This window comes from Aythya ferina (assembly GCF_964211825.1).
Source record: "Aythya ferina genome assembly, chromosome: 9".
Classification (NCBI taxonomy): Eukaryota; Metazoa; Chordata; class Aves; order Anseriformes; family Anatidae; genus Aythya; species Aythya ferina.
In genome coordinates this window covers 16,872,892-16,889,603 of record NC_140305.1, presented here as the reverse complement: position 1 = coordinate 16,889,603, position 16,712 = coordinate 16,872,892, and the positions used below count along the sequence as shown (strand labels likewise).

Here is a 16,712-nt window from a genome sequence, read left to right as displayed (position 1 = left end):
ACGGGATTCCAGCTACCCAGCCTAGTGCTTGGACGAGTCCGTGCCAGGGTCAAAGGCTCAGCCTACCTGCAAGGGAATTGTAGATGGAGCTTAACAACCTAGTGAACAGTAGAGCATGTGCTGAGTTCCATGACAACTACTGCTTTAAGAGCAGAATTGAATGCTTAGGACAAGAAATTATGTTTATTTTTTAGGAGCAGAAATAAAAAGAATTTCTGTGATAGGTTGTAATTTATGTGAGATGCTGAGTATTCAGAGGAGCGTGGGCTCTTCTGATTTGAGAATCCCAAACCGTGCATCTAGACTTCCCTGAACTTTGAAGGAGCCTCAAAATCTGGGTCTGTTTGGGAACTAGGATTAGATCTTTTTGTGCAAAACTCTGCAGCAGGATGGTGTTACCATAAAATTTGTGATGTGCACCAGAGCAGGAGGGCTTCACAAGCAAGGCTGCAAGGACCATGCTTCTCACAAAGCTCCTGATGGAGGCCTATCTGTTCTCTCCCACAGGATCTCCGAACAAGGCCTTGCCACCACAATTCACATCCCCAAATGAGAAAGTCATCTACGAACTGGAAGCAGGTAAATTGCAATGAATGCCTGCAGGGATGGGAAGGCATGGCCAGCTGGGCACAGAGGCTCTTCTCTTCAGCTGCTTTCCCAGTGCTTCCCCTCGCCAAGCACTCAAGCTGCCACAAGCCGTCTGGCAGATGGTGTGGGGTGCCAGTTCTCCATGACTGAATAGAAGAGCACAGCTTTAAAGTTTTTGTGCACACAGATTTTATTTTATTTTTTACAATAATCAGGCATGGATATTGAGGACTCCAGCAAACTGGTGCAGCTGCAGAAGCAGATGAAATGGAGGACCCTCAGCTGCATAGAGGAATTCCTGTAGGACTTTGTATCAGCCCTGTCCCTGGCTGTGGTTTGCTTCCACCCTCCTTTATTCAGCACATAGTGGTTTCAGCCTTCTGGCCACTTCTTTGCTCATCTCATCTCCCTTTTGGCTGGTTACTTCCTAATTAATGACAGCTCTCTGTTTGCTGGCCTTACAGCATTGTGTAATGGGGTATTACACCACTTCCCCCACCCCATCTGTTTAGACTGACAGCTCTTTGGAGCAATTCCCTACTTTGAATGGATCATGTCCCGTTACACTGCTGTAATAAATGTCATGCCGATGATGATTAGCAGTAGAGTCTTCACTTTAAAGCACCACTTCTTGGCTGAGAAGATCAGACTTCTCCCACTGACTCTCTGAGACAGTCATGTATGGGCTGATCACAACTATATTCAGGCTCCCAAGCCTGATCTTGGGGGGCAGTGAAGTGCCTGAACAAGTGTTTCAACACCAAAATGCTTCTCTTCAAGGTCGCAGTCCCCTGTGCAGAGGGGATGATTAGGACTGCCAAGCTTTCTAAGAAGTGGTTAGCATGGAGTACCTCCCATTGGGGGATCACTTGATGCAGTCAAGAAGTTTGAGTTATTTAGGAAAGCAGGATAATTTTTCCTGTTTGTCTGTCACAAGTCAATGTGTCCAGGATTTTCAACAGTTAGATGTCTGAAGGGGTGTGCTGCCCTCAATGCCTCCTGAAGGGGAGGCAGAGCTCAAGTTGATAGTGTCACCGGGAAGCTCAGCAGTCACTGTGGTGCTGTTCCTGCTTTGCTCTACTTCACTGTGATCCTTTCTTCCCAGGAGATGACCTTGTTCTGTCTTGTGAGGTCTTCTTTACCTTTCTGAAGGACTCCCGGACTGAGGTGTGGTGGACCATAGATGGGAAAAACACAGATGACATCATGGACCCTAAGATTAAAGTCACACAACGGTAATGCTCAGTAACGTCAGCCTAGGCTTGTGTCTAACCCCCTTCTGTGTCCCACAGAGGAGTGTAGGTGCAGGTGTGTGACACTACCATACCCCTGCTAGAGCTGCCCTTGTTTACTGGTTCGCATCATCACTTATTCGGGTCCTGGTAGCAGTACAAATAGCTGATGGTACTGTCAGATTTCTAAAACAGGGGCAGACACAATTCTGTTTAGAGGCATGCTCTGTAATACCACAAACGATAATGTTTCAAGAGACAGAGGCTGAAAACAAATATATAGTATTATGCATAGTATTGATCGGGGGGAATAGAGAGAAATGCAATTATGTGAAAAACCCAAATGAGCTTCAGAAACCTATTTGTTGGGTGCTGAGTTAGATATGGAAGGCAATCACTGCCTGATCAGCTTGCAAACCTATACAGAAAAAAAAGCAAAGGGAAAAACTTATCAGGCTTAAAAAAAAAAAAAAAGGATAAAGGGATAGCTGCAGCTGCATTAAAAAACTGAAGTCTTTTTCAATTTATAAATACCAGTTTAGGTACCTTCCAGATAAGTTGTATCAGGAAAGGAGTATTTGTCAGTAAGAACTCACTGCAGTTTCATGTGTGTAATACTCTATTTTTTTCTTACAGTGAAACTATAGAACGTTTTGAAGACAAAACTATCGTAAGGACTCTAACAGTTGCAAAAGCCACGCCAGAAGACTTGAAACGAAATTACACTTGCTATGCCAGAAATGCCAGAGGGGAGACCTATAGCCAGGCCATAGTGCGCATGAAAGGTAAAGTACTTGCAGAGCATAGTTGTGAAATGAGGTGTGCTCAGGCTGGGCTGTTAATCCAGCCTTGAACCTTGCCTTGCAAAACAGCAGGGGAACAAATAACTTGTTCAGGCCTTTTTCTCCAACACACACTACTCTTTATGCATAAATGTATTGTTACTGCTTATGCCGTACTTCTTCTCAGAGGCCGGGAGCAAGGTCTGTGTCACACATTCCCATGCCATGGTCAAGTATCTGGGGAGAAAAGGGAGGGGTAGAGCTGTTCTCATCCCATCTGTGTACCTCGGTTGATGTAGACCCAAAGGGACAGGCTATTTGAAATGATTTCAGATTCCTTTATTGTGTGAGGGTTTTGTGTGATGCAACAGCTACCTGTTGGCATCCTGCAGAAGGCAAGCTGCACTCTGTGATATTGCACAGGGAGTAAGGTGTTCTGAGTGCAATGCTCTGAGGTTTTATTTCTTACCGTGATGATGCTCCAGTCTAGATACAACCATTTCTGTGGGACTGGTATGGACTGATCTAGCTCTGTTCAAGCTTTGTTCAGAGGGGCATTTTTTCTTACATCTCTTCAAAGGCATTATTCCTGTTTCACAGCCCCATCTCTGAGTAATAAGAACCGTGCCTTCACCACAGGTATATGAAATTTCCTGAGTAAGGCGGATATTTCTGCCTCCTTATCAATCTCATCTAGAGATTCAGCACCTGTTTGCTGTAGGTCAGACCTCCACTTTCCCATATGAGGTGCTACTGTGCCTCGTGTAGATCATGCTAAATACAATCTTCCTCACACTTTTCCCTGTTAGCGTGGAAAGGCTCATAGACCTGTTTTCTCGGGGTTCTCTCTCTTCCTTCTTGATCCTCATCCTCTTTACTTTTTAGTCCTCTTTGAGATGGACCTTTTCTGAATCATTAGGAAGGAACAATAATCCCAAAACAGAACTGAAAGACTGAAGCAGTCTGCTAGTGCATTCACCCTACATCCCTAATTCTTCTGGGGTGATGATATTGGTACAGAAGTGATTCGAGGGCCTTCAAATTCTTTCTCTATACAGCAGTGCCTAAATGCTGTTTCTAGTGGACTGATCTGCACTGTCTTCTCTCTTCCTCCTCCATATGCTTCTGCTGTTCCTGCAGCAGTTGAGTGGGTTTGTTCTGAGCAGACCTTGTTACTCACCACACCTCCTTTCTTCTTCATTCCACAGCAAATTGCAAGGACCAGCTGTGACCACTGTTGGCAGAACAGTCTTAAGCTAAGCTCACTGCAGACCATCCACCCCACTGTACATAGGAATGCTGCCAAGCAGGCTACAACCTAACCCCTCACCATTTGCCTTCCAGTTTCTAGCAAGTTGCTATATATTTTGGCTCCAACTATTTCATTACATTAGGCTACATATGTTTCCTGACTTTTCTGGATGCTTTCCCTTTCATCCTCATGCACTTTTGCTCATCACCTAATGAAACTTGTTAAATTCCTTGTGTTTTCTCTTTGGTAATTAAGTTTCAAATAAAACTTAATGAATCTTGGAATTTGGTGATGTTTGTACTCACTGCTGTTCTTCTGTCATCCAGTTTGTCAGTGTGCATGTGAGCTGCCACCTGAATCACCATGTAAACCTGAGTTGCCCAGGGATACAGTTTTATTTTATGCCCTTAATACAAAGAAGCAGCAGTGGAATGACAGATGCTGTATGAGTTGGGGGTGGGTAGGGAGGGCTGTGATTTTTGTGGCTTGATGCCCACAGGTTGTCCTGTTTGTTTGCAAACGTTTAATCTTTTTTGGTATGAACTCTGATTCTCCTTTCCTGGTTGGAAACAATATTTTGTGGCTAGTTATATCCATGCTATCAGTCAGGGACAAGACACAAGAACTGTGTACGTGTGATGGGGGGGAGAAGTGATGGCCATTGCTTTTATTTTGCTGCAGATGAGCTTTAGCTGGCTCTCGTAGAAGTAAGTGCAGTTCTGTTACCCTAAGAAGATGCATATCTTCACGCTCAGAGGACCATGCTCATGAGCTGTCTTTGGACTTTACAAGTGACATCCATGTGCAGGCCATTCTACCATCCAGCTGCTCCCAGGGTTGTGCTCAGAGGCAGAAGCCCAGCCTGTGCTTTGACTTGCCCTGCTAGCCCAACCAGACCCGGTATCCCAGACTGGGGACACCTGGGTGGCCAGCTACCATGTGTTGTGCCAGAAAAGCCTTGGCTTAGCCATATTCCTCTGAAGGGCAAGTGTTTCGGCTACATGTGATACAAGCTTGTTCCTACTTAGCTGAGGGACCATCCTGTTTGGTAAATCAGACCTGCTTTTTTGTTTTGAACCCAGTTATAGCACCGAAGTACACCGTGGAGCTGGCCTGTGGACTGGGAGCAACCATCCTGCTCGTTGTTGTGCTGATCGTTGTCTATCATGTATACTGGCTGGAAATGGTTCTCTTCTATCGGGCTCATTTTGGAACAGATGAAACCGTTCTAGGTAAGAAGTTAAAGGCTTACAAAATAAGTAATTCCCTGGTTTCTCTGGTGACCCTTATGTAGGATTTCATGAATTGGGAGCAAATCACTTTAAAATGTAGGAAGGCATCCAAAAGGATGAGATAATTAAACACCTGAAGTACAGGGTTTGGAAATCACTCATCTGCCCTCAGTTTTTCCACAGCTTCCCTGTGCTACCAGGAATCCATCTTAAGAGACTGTGAGCTGAGATTCCTTCCCCTGTAGGATGAGTAGGGCATTTGAGGACCCACTGCTTGTTGTGTGAACCTGCCAGGGGGGTGCTGTGGCTCTGAGTATAGGCAGGGTGCAAGGCTGTCTGGTGGGATTGCTCATATACGTAGACAGCAATGGGAGGAAGCAGTGGCAGAGCTGAAAGAAGACAAAAGGATGCTGGACAGAATGGGGTAGTCAGATTGCTGCAGTCTGATGCCTACAGCAACCCAATGGTGTCTGGATGCTTGCGTGCTCAGGGTGAGCAGTCAAAGGCAGCACTGCTGTCTCATAGCTATGGAAACTGATGTGTACCTGCAGTACCTCAGCTCAAAGTGAGCCTTTGTGTTTGCTTTTCCTCTGAAGCAAGTCAAAGGCTCAGCATGCACAGTATCATAAGTGTCTCTTCTGCTGTTTGTGTTTCTCTGCATTCCCAACGCTCAGATGGGAAGGAGTATGATGTGTATGTGTCCTATGCACGCAACGCGGAGGAGGAGGAATTTGTGCTGCTGACGCTGCGGGGAGTCCTGGAGAACGAGTTTGGGTACAAGCTGTGTATCTTCGACAGAGACAGCCTCCCTGGGGGAAGTGAGTATTTCACAGGGGGCTGTGCTCCATGCACATCCTCTCTTTATTGGTCTTTGAGGTACTGAAAATTGATAGTTTGGAAAGGCCAACTCCTAACTTCTATATTTCTTCCTTATCTCCAAGAACAATCTCTTGTTGGTATCTTCTAACGTTTTTGCTTCACATTACAATGTCAAATGCTCCAAGCCACCAGAAATATTTCTATGGGCAAGTGATTTTTGATTGTTTCAGTTGCTCTCTCCAGGCCAGAAGTTATGTGCAGGAGTTGTCGATCCATCAACATGAAGGAACTGGTCCACTGACCTTCACAGAAAACCTCTGAGTTGCCTTAAGAAAGGGGGAACAAAGTCAAGGCTAGAAAGAAAAGAGAGAGGGGAATGTGATATTGGGCCAGACTGGTAGCTCACGTAGGGTGTTGGTGAGCGCCTGTAAAAACCAGGAGTGTCCGCTGCAGGGAGGCGTGGGGAACACTGTTCCAGCATCAGTGAGAAGATAATGTGCCCTCCCAGGAGGCCTCCCACTCACCCTCGTTAATTAGAAAGTCTGTGTCTAACATAGCGTAAAATTAGTTGCTATGGTTAAGAATACTTTGCATGTAGTGACACTCATCTCTTCATTAAGATGGAGTGGGTTTTTTTGTTGTCTCAAACTAAATCATGCACCAAGTTTTTAGGCACAGTGTCTGCTAAAGGGATGCAGGAATCACCAGGAATGGAAGTTTGTGAAGCTCTCCAGATACGCGTACAGTCACAAACTGCCAGAGCTGGGGGTTGGATGTATGATCCCTGATGCCTACTAAGATTTCAAAGGCTGAGCTATTGCCAGTGCAGAACCTTTGAATTCATGGGCTTTGGGCTTGGACCCCAGTGGTCAGAACCTGTGCAGACGGAGTCTGTTAGAGCCTCTTCTGAAAAGGGCAGGGTGAATTGGCAGAGTCCTAGCCCAGCTGTTAGACAGGGAGCAGAAGCAGTCTGAGGTTCTTTTTTCTTTTTCTCCCAGATCACTGCCAGGTCACAGCACCTCTAAGTTTGAGGGCAGCTAAGTGCAGGTGCCTCAGGGGGGAAGGGAGGCAGCTGTAATCCTGAGGCTGCTCCCTCTGGAGAGCACCTGGATGAGGTGGCAGGTCACCCCCCAGGCTCTCAATACTTGTTCCAGGCTCAGAGCAAGTTTGCAAGCTCTCACACCTGAGGCTGGTTAATCTGGCACTGACAGAGCTTATTCTACCTCTCTGCTATTTAAGGTTGCTGTATGCCAGAAGTGTATTCACCAGCTGCACAAGGAAACTCAGTTTAGTTTGCAAGTCTTCTGGGGCTGTTGCAAATATTGCCTGTTAGCTGTGCTGTCTGTAGCCCTGCTGCGCTCAGCACTGCCCACCAAACTGCTCCTTGCTGCTGGCTGCTCCCAGCAGAGCCCTGGGGAGCAGCAGTTTTGGCATGACAAAGCCCCAGAGCAGGGCTGCTGAAGAGGGGATTGCAAGAAGGACACTTTAACTTGTTCTGTAAATGATCAATAGCTGAGTAAATACTGGATGTAACTTGACATGAAAGGCTTGCCAGATCATTAGGAAGGCAGAATGGACAGATGCTAGTCTGGTGCTTCCTCCCTTGTGCACAGACATGGGACTGTGAAAGGGAGAGACATGCTGTACCAGGCAGCCTGACTTCCTCTGGGTTTTGCAGGACCACTGCTGACGCTGAGCAGACAGACTTATTCCCACCAGTTGTTCCTCAAGACATCCATGTCCTTTCTGTTTCAGTCTGCCACTTCTTTCCATCCTTTCCCTCTGGACAGTCTCGTTTTCCTCCCAGCACAGCTCTCCTGGGCTCCCTTGCCTTCACCACCACCCAGTGGGTAATGCTGGCCTCAATCCAGCGAGCTCCACGAACCAGCCCTCCCCAGCTCGGCTGCGGTGGCTCGTCCTTGCTCTGTTTGCAACACTGCTGGGGCTTCCCCGTTGCTTCTGAGCTGGGATTTGACTAATCTTCTTGGAGAAGCACGGCAGGCCAGGAAATAGCTTTTGGCAGCTGGTGTCATGCCTCTGGAGTGTACATCTGTGTCATAGGTAGAGTTATGTTGTCCTTGATGGAGAAACAGTAGGAGATGGATTATCCTCTGAGTTTGCTGACAGGAATTAATCAAATGTGCTTGACAGCTAAATGAAGTTGCCTGTCAGCGTAGTTTTATTCTCCGTTGTATTTTCTGCCCAGTCAAGAGCATTCTCTTGTCAATGAAGTGTGGGAGATCCTGCAGCAGAGTGAGCACCGGAATTCACACTTGCAAAGGATTTTCACATTAATTACAGAAAGGTGGCTAAGGACAATTTACCTGCAGGTTTTAGAAAAACAAAGAGGATAGAAAGCTACCATGACATGCTCTGAGGCTGTCATTTTTTGGACTCTTCATTAAAACTTCATTAAAAGTCCTCTGAATGTTTTACTTGTCACTCTTAGAAATGCTCAAATCTGGTTTCATCAATGACAGCAGCAGGAACAGCTGGATGAGTAGCACTAGTTGGGATGACAATGTTTCCAAAATAAGTTAACCCTCGAGGCTGCTCAGGGTGAGTGTAGATACTTATTGTATGTATTTGGTGTGGGAAACCAAGGTGAGAGGAGCAAAGGGATTACCCAATTACCCTGAGTCATTCTGGACATCTTCCTGATGAGTGTAAGCATGCTGGCTTCCTGGTGCTTGTTCAGGCTGAGTCTTGTACTTGAGGTCCCATGTTGTCCATTTGGTGATTTTCCTGCTTTGCTCCAGAGAGCCACTTTTCCCACTGTCCCTAGAACAAAGCTAAATCTCCTCCAGAGCAGCTCTCATGCCAGATGGCATCCTTGTAGCATCAGGTGCTGCCAGGCCAGCACCTTCCAGATGTAGCTACATCAGACACTTCTACAGAACATGAAGAAGAAACACATCTGTAGGCAGCCTAGGGCTGGGACCAGATGTCCCTCTGTGGACAGGGGGTGCCAGCCGTGGGGTAGGAGACCCTACCTGAAATCCCTTGTAGGACTGGGAAACACCAACGTAATCTCTGGAGAGAGCCTCTGAGGGATTTTATTGTCCTCTTCAGGAGAGATCTGCTAGCGTGACTCCAGGTCAGCAGTGTGTTCTCAGCCGTCACTAACCACCTTGATGTTTCTTTCTCCCAGTTGTCACAGACGAAACCCTGAGCTTCATCCAGAAAAGCCAACGCCTGCTTGTTGTCCTGAGCCCCAACTACGTCTCACAGGGGACACAGGCCCTGCTGGAGCTCAAGGCTGGTCTAGAGAATATGGCCTCCAAGGGCAACATCAAAGTCATTCTAGTGCAGTACAAAGCCATCAAGAAGAGCACAGTGAAGGAGCTGAAGCAGGCCAAGGCAGCCTTGACTATCATTAAATGGAAAGGCGAGAAATCCAAGTTCCCCAAGGTCAGGTTCTGGAAGCAGCTGCAGGTGGAAATGCCAGCAAAAAAAATTGCTACACATTCAAGCTTTCATGGGAAAGACCCCTCATATGTTTGACACCATCAAGAAAAGCAAACAAAAAAGCAACACAAAACAAGAAAAAGTCAAGCTGGGGAGTGGGAAGGAGTTCAGGTTTTGCCATGAAAGGCCTCTGGGCATTTCAGAAGATGGTTATGCTTCTCTGCAGCTTTTCTACTGCCCTGGCAGTAGAAAGACCAGAGTACATACCCCACCTCTCTGCAAATGCACACCTCTGTAATCAGCTGCACAATCCCTGGTCTCAGTCTGAATTTGGGCTCTTGGGGTGGGATGCAGCTAGCACCTTTTGGTAGCATGGCATTTGTACAGGCCAGTACTCTTCCACCCTGTCCCTCTTGGGCATTCCTGAGCTTCCAGGACAGGGCTCCTTTCCTCTCATCAGTGGCTCTGCTCCTTCCTGGTTGTTGGTCCCCATAGCAGAGCATGGGGTGCAACTTAACTGGTGTCTCCAAAATAGAGCCTTTCATGTGCGTCCCAGCCCTCTAGTCCTGATGGTGGTAGGACCACAGATTTCCGCTTCGGTGGGGAAAGCATAAACTCTTAAGGCTCCTCATGTTTTTTCCCTGCATTTTTATAGGAGCAGATGCATTCAGGTAGTCTGGCAATGTGAAATTGCTTATACTGAAGTATTTTTTATTTAAAAAAAAAAAAAAAAAAACTCTGCTAGGTGCTTTTTGTACTGTAGCATTTCTACTAACAAGTGGTCCATCTCTAGGACACTGCAGTCTTCCAAGTATCCTAAATCCTTTAGGGCCGTAATGCTCATAATCCAGGGAAAATCTCTCATTAGCACAGGCCACAGAGCATGTCTGAGAGATGTTTCTTTGTAGCGTAAACTCAGGGACTTCACAAGCACTGCAAGGAACCCCAATATACTACTGAACCTGCCTGCTGTCTCTGAGCTGCTGGCTGGGGGAAAGCATTGTGCAGGGCGCTGCTGAGGACTCTGGGATGACACTGGATATAAGCCCAACTCCTCAGGGAGCCCTGCAAACTTATTTGAGCTTACTGAAAGCTCCGTCCAGCTGGCCAAGACTCAGTGTGCCCAGCCCAGGTATGAGCAGCATCGCTGTTCACCATTTGGGGCTGAGATTTAAACTAGCCTTGGTTTTACAGAACCTCCACCTGTCTTGTTTCCAAACTGGAGTTGCAGAACAGAGCATGTATCTCAGCTTCTGCAACCTTTGCACAAAATGGAAATGCAGAAACCACTGAGCACCAGTCCTTGCTTCAATAGAAGGCAGCAGGCATTGGAAAAGACATGGTGGGTTAACCCCCAGCCGACAGGCCTTTCAAAGCAAGGATGGGGGTGTCCCCTCCCTTGTAGGACAGACCAAAGCACAGCGGGACCCTGGCATTGGCTGGTACTGTTGTTCACAACATATTCACGTAATACTACAAGCTCTGGGGGTGCCTGCGCTCCTGTAGCTCCCCATGTGAGGTCCTTCCCACTTAATTGTGGAATTCAGCACTACGCACACTACATGCATGCTTATCTTTTGTAAGTAATGGTTACTCCTGAGTCACCTCTGACTCATGCTTTCACTCTGTTGGTGTCCAGCAGGTGAAGTGTAACCATTGTGAATGGCATTAAAAAGCACTATGATGTGGAGTCTATGCACTATTCGCTCAGCCAGGCAGTGAGCTTTGAGGGCATCCTGGTGAGCAGCCCAGCCTCAATGGTGTGGGTCTGAATCCTGGCTTCAGCAAAGTGTCCTGCTCGTAGCATCTCGTGGTTAATAATAAGAATGCCGGGGCAGCTGGCAGCCCCAGCCACCCATGTCACTGGGGAAGGTACTGTACAAACGTGGAACACGTAGCAATTTCTTCTTTCTCACCTCCTTCTCCATCCCTTACCCACTCTTCTCCTCCACCCCCAAATGAGCTTTGCTTTAAGCAAGTGAAAAATTGCAGTCAGCCTCACTACAGATTGTGGAGCTCCTTGTCTGCTCCGAGTGCATCAAAGCTTTGCTGTCAGTGAGCCTTTTCCTGTGGCTGTCTGTGGAGGGGCAGAGCTGCTTCCCACGCTCCAGAAAGCTATGTTTGGGTGAGGTACCACCCAAGGCCATGCTAAGCTTTGCGAAGCCATTCCAACAGCATTATTTTGCCCAGCTTCCCCTTTGCATCAGTGATTTCGGCATCCTTGTAATCAGCTGCCAGATCTGCAGGCAGAGGGAAGGCCCTGAGGCCAAAGCAGGACTGCGTTAGATTCCAATTTGATTGTTAAAAAGTTAACTCAAAAATACATGTAAATTCAATTAACATCCCAAACCTCACCACATCACACCACACTTTTGGCTGAGGTACCAAGAGATCCGCTGATGTTTCAGTAGGTCTGATTATTTTAGGAACTAAAATCCACTTCATCTATTATGCTGACTTTGTTCGGTTTTCCAAATAAACAATGCACTGGGTCTTTCCCTGGCATTCATAGCAGCGGCTTTTGGTGCCACTGCAACCCCAGAAGAGGATTACTGAGAGGCGCCAGCAGAGCACCCACCAGGCAGAAGGTGCAGTGGTGTGAAGGGGACCTGAGGAGCGCTGTTTCTGGCGCTGCTCCCCCAGGATCATCACCGTGGCCTTCACTGGGAGCTGCCAGGCCAGGGACAGACCCCAGTCCCCGCTGTCATGCTGATCTGAACCACCCCTCAGATACACCCAACCATTCCATCCAGTGCCACCTGTGGCTTCCATGTGAGGCTTCTGTCACAGCCTCTGTCCAGTTTCAGTTGATTCATTTGCGTCTCCGTGCTGTGACCTAACATTTATCAATATGCAGCTCATACAAAGTTCCTCATTGTTATTTCATGAAGCAACAGCATTGCATGAATTGGAAAGAATATTTATCTCCCCATGCCATTTGATGTCTTACAGCTGTTCCAGAGTTTTACCTTCTCTTCCCTGTATGTTTTTGCCTTTGTGTTATTTGGTCTGTGAAGTGTCAGTATTATTTTATTTTGCTTTTCAATAAAACATTTTCACTTTTGCATTTCAGTCCTTGTGCATTTCTCATGAGTATCATTTCCCTCCCCCCCCCATCATGTCTGCAAATGGTTGTGAAAGAAGGATGACTGTGTGTAGTCCCAGCATCAACACCATTTGGGGATGCTGCCTTAGCGGGGGGATTTTCCTGGCTGTTTCATGATGAACCTGTACAAATCCTTAGGCATTACCACTGCTACAAAGGCAGAAATATGGAGATGTACAGCATTCAAATATCACCCAGCAGTCAACATGCACACACACCAAGCCTCTGAACCAAAGAACAATCACAAGATAGGAAAATGGGAAGGAAACGTCATCCCTTTGCTTGAGGTACTGAGCCATGAGCCAGAGTTTTGAAAATCTGCCCTGAATACCGAAATCAAACTTAAGTTTCTTTGCCTGTCACCTTCCAGGTAGTTGGCTGGAAAATGTAGTAAGCTTTTTTGTTGTTGTTATCCAAGCCACTTTTTTAGCTTTTTCACTTGACTGTATGCTACCAGGTAAGTTCAGAATGAGCCCCGAATGTTAAGACCACCAGCAAAACAAATACTTGTGATCATCTAGGGATTTGGGGTCAATGAGGTGTGGTGTCTGTGACCCAGGCAGAGAAGTTTTTTAGTGTGAGCAGATTGCCAGGAGTATTGGTTTTCCAGCTCTGTTGTTACCTGGAGCCCTGCAGCGTTGTTCCTGGCTGTCCAATGCTGTGCTGATGGTAGCACTGGCAGGAACTGCCCTGCCTGCATGCTGTGAAACAGCCACCCGGTGGTTTTTGTGAGCTGGGATTACACTGTAATCTGAACATCCCAAACTGCCCTGGTCCGCCACGTCTAAAGGCATCCCATTCTCAGGAATAAAATGTATCTTTGGGGATTTGAATATCAATGCTGCCAGAAAACGTTGAGTCTGAAAAGGCTGCAAATTTTAAATTGATAAAAAAGAAATCTTCACTGTCAGCTCAATCAAAACATTTCATTTCAGCAGTTTCAGAGTCATTCACATTAATTGAACCTGTCCTTTATGAGCGGGAGGGTAGAAGAGGTGACCTCCCAGGGGCTGCTCCTGCCTACATCCCTCTGTGATTCTGGTTTCAAAAAGATAGACCTTTCAAGCCAGCAAAGGCGCTTTTTCTTTCAGAAGATGCTGAAGCTTGGCTGATTTCAAAATAGATCTCAATCAGTTACAGAAAGGTTTGAGTGAAGCCTGGACTCAGTAAATTGGGAGATTGCTGCCAATTCTTTGTGCCTTTGAAATAGGGTGTTTAGAGTGCTTCACGTCTTTCAGTTACAGCTCTGACAGAACTGACTTTATCATCTACTTCTGATTTCGATGAATCAGTGTTTTCCTGTACTTGTGCTTGTGGAGGGGGGAAATCCCCCAAACCTTTTACACAAGAAAATTATAATCCAAATAGTTTGATTCAAATTCCAGTGTTATATTAAAGAACCAAACAGTGCCCTACTTTCTCCAGAAGGATATTAATTGTTCAATCATTTTTCATATCCCAAGTCTTTGGTCCCCACATAATCTAGGGACATTGTGCTTTACAGCTAGTCACGTCTTTGAAAAAGTATTTCTTTGCAGAGTGTTAAAATAAGATGCATTCAGGTGCAATGCAGTGCACCTTCAGCTGTGAGGTAAGGAAACAGACGGCCAAGGGCTCCAAGAATAAAGGCATTGCCACCGCATGGAAGGAGAGGTATTTTTATGTGTATAAATCTCAGCTTACAGAAGGGAGCTGGGTGCTGCTGAGATTCCTCTGCCTACCTTTGCCTAGCCCCTCTGCGGCTTTAGCAGCAGTAGCAGTGCCAGCTCTCCTCCCCGCCGCGGCTCTTACCAAGGCGCTCTCACCCTGCCCTGCTTGAGCACTGCCTTGTCCTCAGGTGCCCCCATCTCAGGCCCCCGCCTGCAGTAAGAGGGTGGCCTTTCCACCTGTTATCTTTTAAAGTTTCACAGTTCTGTTAATCAGCCGGAGTTAATTTGCTAAGTGCCACAGCCCTATTAATTCCCATCCTTTCTGCTGCTCACCCATGAGCCATGACACCTTCAATATGCTTACCACATCCCAGGCCATAGATAGAAGCCCAAGGACATCCTTTGGGTTTGCTGCTTTTCAATGTTTATAATGAAAGAGATGCTGCCCTTGCCTGGCACCCTTCCAGCCAAGCATCTTGCTGAGCTTTCCAAACTGCAACCAGCCCCAAGAAATGCTTTGGAGGACAGTATTTTCACCTCCCCATCCCACTTGGGGAACTAACGCAGATGTTTAAAGCTGGCATTTTCCTCTTTCTAAATTTGGAGGCTTCTGTTTCTGGGTGAGCAGCACGAGAGGGAGGTGGATCTCCACTTCAGCAGCATGAGCTGTGGCACAGTGGGGCAATCGCTTCTCTTTGATGCAAAGGGCTGCGGGCAGGTGGTCCCCAACCAGGACCTGTCTATTAGCAAGCTCCTGCCCTTCCCTGGCAGGGGTGGTGCCGTGTGGTGCTGAAGTCAGAGTATGGTCCTGGCTTATCCTGCTGTCCTGGCCTCTCATTTACCACTTCAGCCTTCTCAAAAGCTAACTGCAGAGCGAAAATGCTGATACTGCTCCTGCAGTCCCGGCTGGCAGGAGTGTGGGCAAATGGAAATTCACTGGGCTTGTGCCAGGCTCCCTTCAGTGGGAAGGGAGGGGGTGTGTCTGTGCAGGTTTGCCATCCAACAGCTTCCTTTGGCTTTTCTCTCCCTGCTCCCCCACCCCTGTGCACCCCAATTCCTCACCCTTGTGCTCCTAGATACCACGGAAGCAGTGTTCGACTTCATTCAGAGGAGCCGCAGGATGATCGTGGTCCTGAGCCCTGATTACCTGACGGAGAAGAGCATCAGCCTCCTGGAGTTCAAGCTCGGCATCATGTGCCAGAACGCCATCGCCACCAAGCTCATCGTGGTGGAGTACAGGCCGCTGCAGTGCACCCACCCCAGCATCCTCCAGCTGAAGGAGTCCGTCTCCTTCGTCACCTGGAAGGGGGAGAAGTCCAAGCGCTCGGGCTCCCATTTCTGGAAGGCCCTGCGGCTCGCCCTGCCCCTGCGCAGCCTGAGCGCCGGCTCCGGCTGGAACGAGAGCTGCTCCTCGCAGTCCGACATCAGCCCAGACCCCGTCCAGAGGAGAAGGAGCCGGTTGAAAGGCCGGCCTGAGCCGCCGGGCATCGCGGCCACAGGCATTGCACCCAGGGGGACAGCCGCAGCCTCCACGCCAAAGGCCAAGCACCGAGCCAAGCACTTCTTGGCCTGCCGGTGCTGCGGGACCTACTGCGATGGTGGCAACAGACTGAAGCGCAAGCACCGGGCGGTGGCGGAGCCCTGGTGGGAGACCCAGCTCTGCAAGCCCGGGGCGCAGGGGGGGCCGGGCAGCAGTCGCCCTGAACCCCCACCCTCACAGGCTCCTGCTCTCGCCCTCTGCCAGTACAGCGATCTGTCGAACAACAATGACTTCTACGTCCTCTAGCCTCGGAGCAGCGCTCGGTGGCACTGCAGGCGGTGTGCCCAGGGCAGAAATTCACCGTATCAGATGTTTTTGCAGTACCGCAGGCTGACTTGGTGTCTTTCTGCACCGCCTCACTCACTGCCAGGCACAGGGGACTCCTGGTCACCTCGCTGCTGCCGATCTGAGCAAAGGACCTGTGGCGAGGAACAGAGCAGCGGCTGGGGGCTGCCTGTGTTGCTGGGTCCTGCTTAATTCACACAGCAAACTGGAGCTGAACACTCCTGAGCATCTCCCCGGTGTTTCTTTTCCCCAGCTGTGGTCTTGTTAGCTGCAAGGCTGCTGCTGGGAGGGCAGGGCCCACCAGTGGGGTGGGAGGGTTGCAAGGGTACAGGGATGCAGGGATGGACACAGAAGCAGCGTGCCTGGTGGGAACGTCTGGGAAATGTGGAGGCTTGCAAAATAAGAATAAAACTTTGCAAATGAGTTCATCGGGAGCCCCAGCTGCACAGGAGTGCACCATGCAGCATGGTGCTTTATCCACTGTGGTTTAAAAGAACTTGGTCAAAACCTTAAAGTTCCTTCTCTCTAAATAAAACAGAGTTCTTTAACCTGCTGTTGTTAAGTGTACAGTCTCGGGAACAGGTAAACGCTGGAGTCTTGCTCACCACACAGCGCCTGGGAGGCGATTTGCCCACTCTGGTTGAGGTCTCCCTGATCCCAGCACCTAGAGTCTGTTCCTGGGCTTGGTCCCCTCCTGGCTTCCCCAGTGATGAATTTATTCTGTCAGCTGCATGGCCAGTTTCTGGTTGCTGCCTCTCAGGTTTGTATTTTTTTTTTCCTACCTTGGAAATATGAGCTGAGCCTGTCTGTGGCTCCCAG

The 16,712-nt window shown here is 48.2% G+C and overlaps 1 protein-coding gene across 12 annotated transcripts in view; it reads left to right on the top strand.

The window, feature by feature from the left end:
* IL1RAP (interleukin 1 receptor accessory protein) overlaps positions 1 to 16,441 on the top strand; it is a 45,639-nt gene extending 29,198 nt beyond the window's left edge. For 8 of the 12 annotated variants that reach the window (XM_084528698.1, XM_084528702.1, XM_084528692.1 and 5 more), the window contains 6 exons: positions 508 to 579; positions 1,694 to 1,823; positions 2,457 to 2,605; positions 4,937 to 5,086; positions 5,761 to 5,904; positions 15,145 to 16,441. In XM_084528698.1, the coding sequence (XP_084384824.1) occupies positions 508 to 579; positions 1,694 to 1,823; positions 2,457 to 2,605; positions 4,937 to 5,086; positions 5,761 to 5,904; positions 15,145 to 15,854 (1,355 nt within the window). In that variant the 3' untranslated portion in view covers positions 15,855 to 16,441. Of the gene's footprint in view, positions 1 to 507; positions 580 to 1,693; positions 1,824 to 2,456; positions 2,606 to 4,936; positions 5,087 to 5,760; positions 5,905 to 9,056; positions 12,386 to 15,144 lie in introns of those variants that run through there. The other 4 variants (XM_084528693.1, XM_084528703.1, XM_084528695.1 and 1 more) reach the window with 1 other exon arrangement.
* The last annotated feature ends 271 nt before the right edge of the window (positions 16,442 to 16,712 follow it).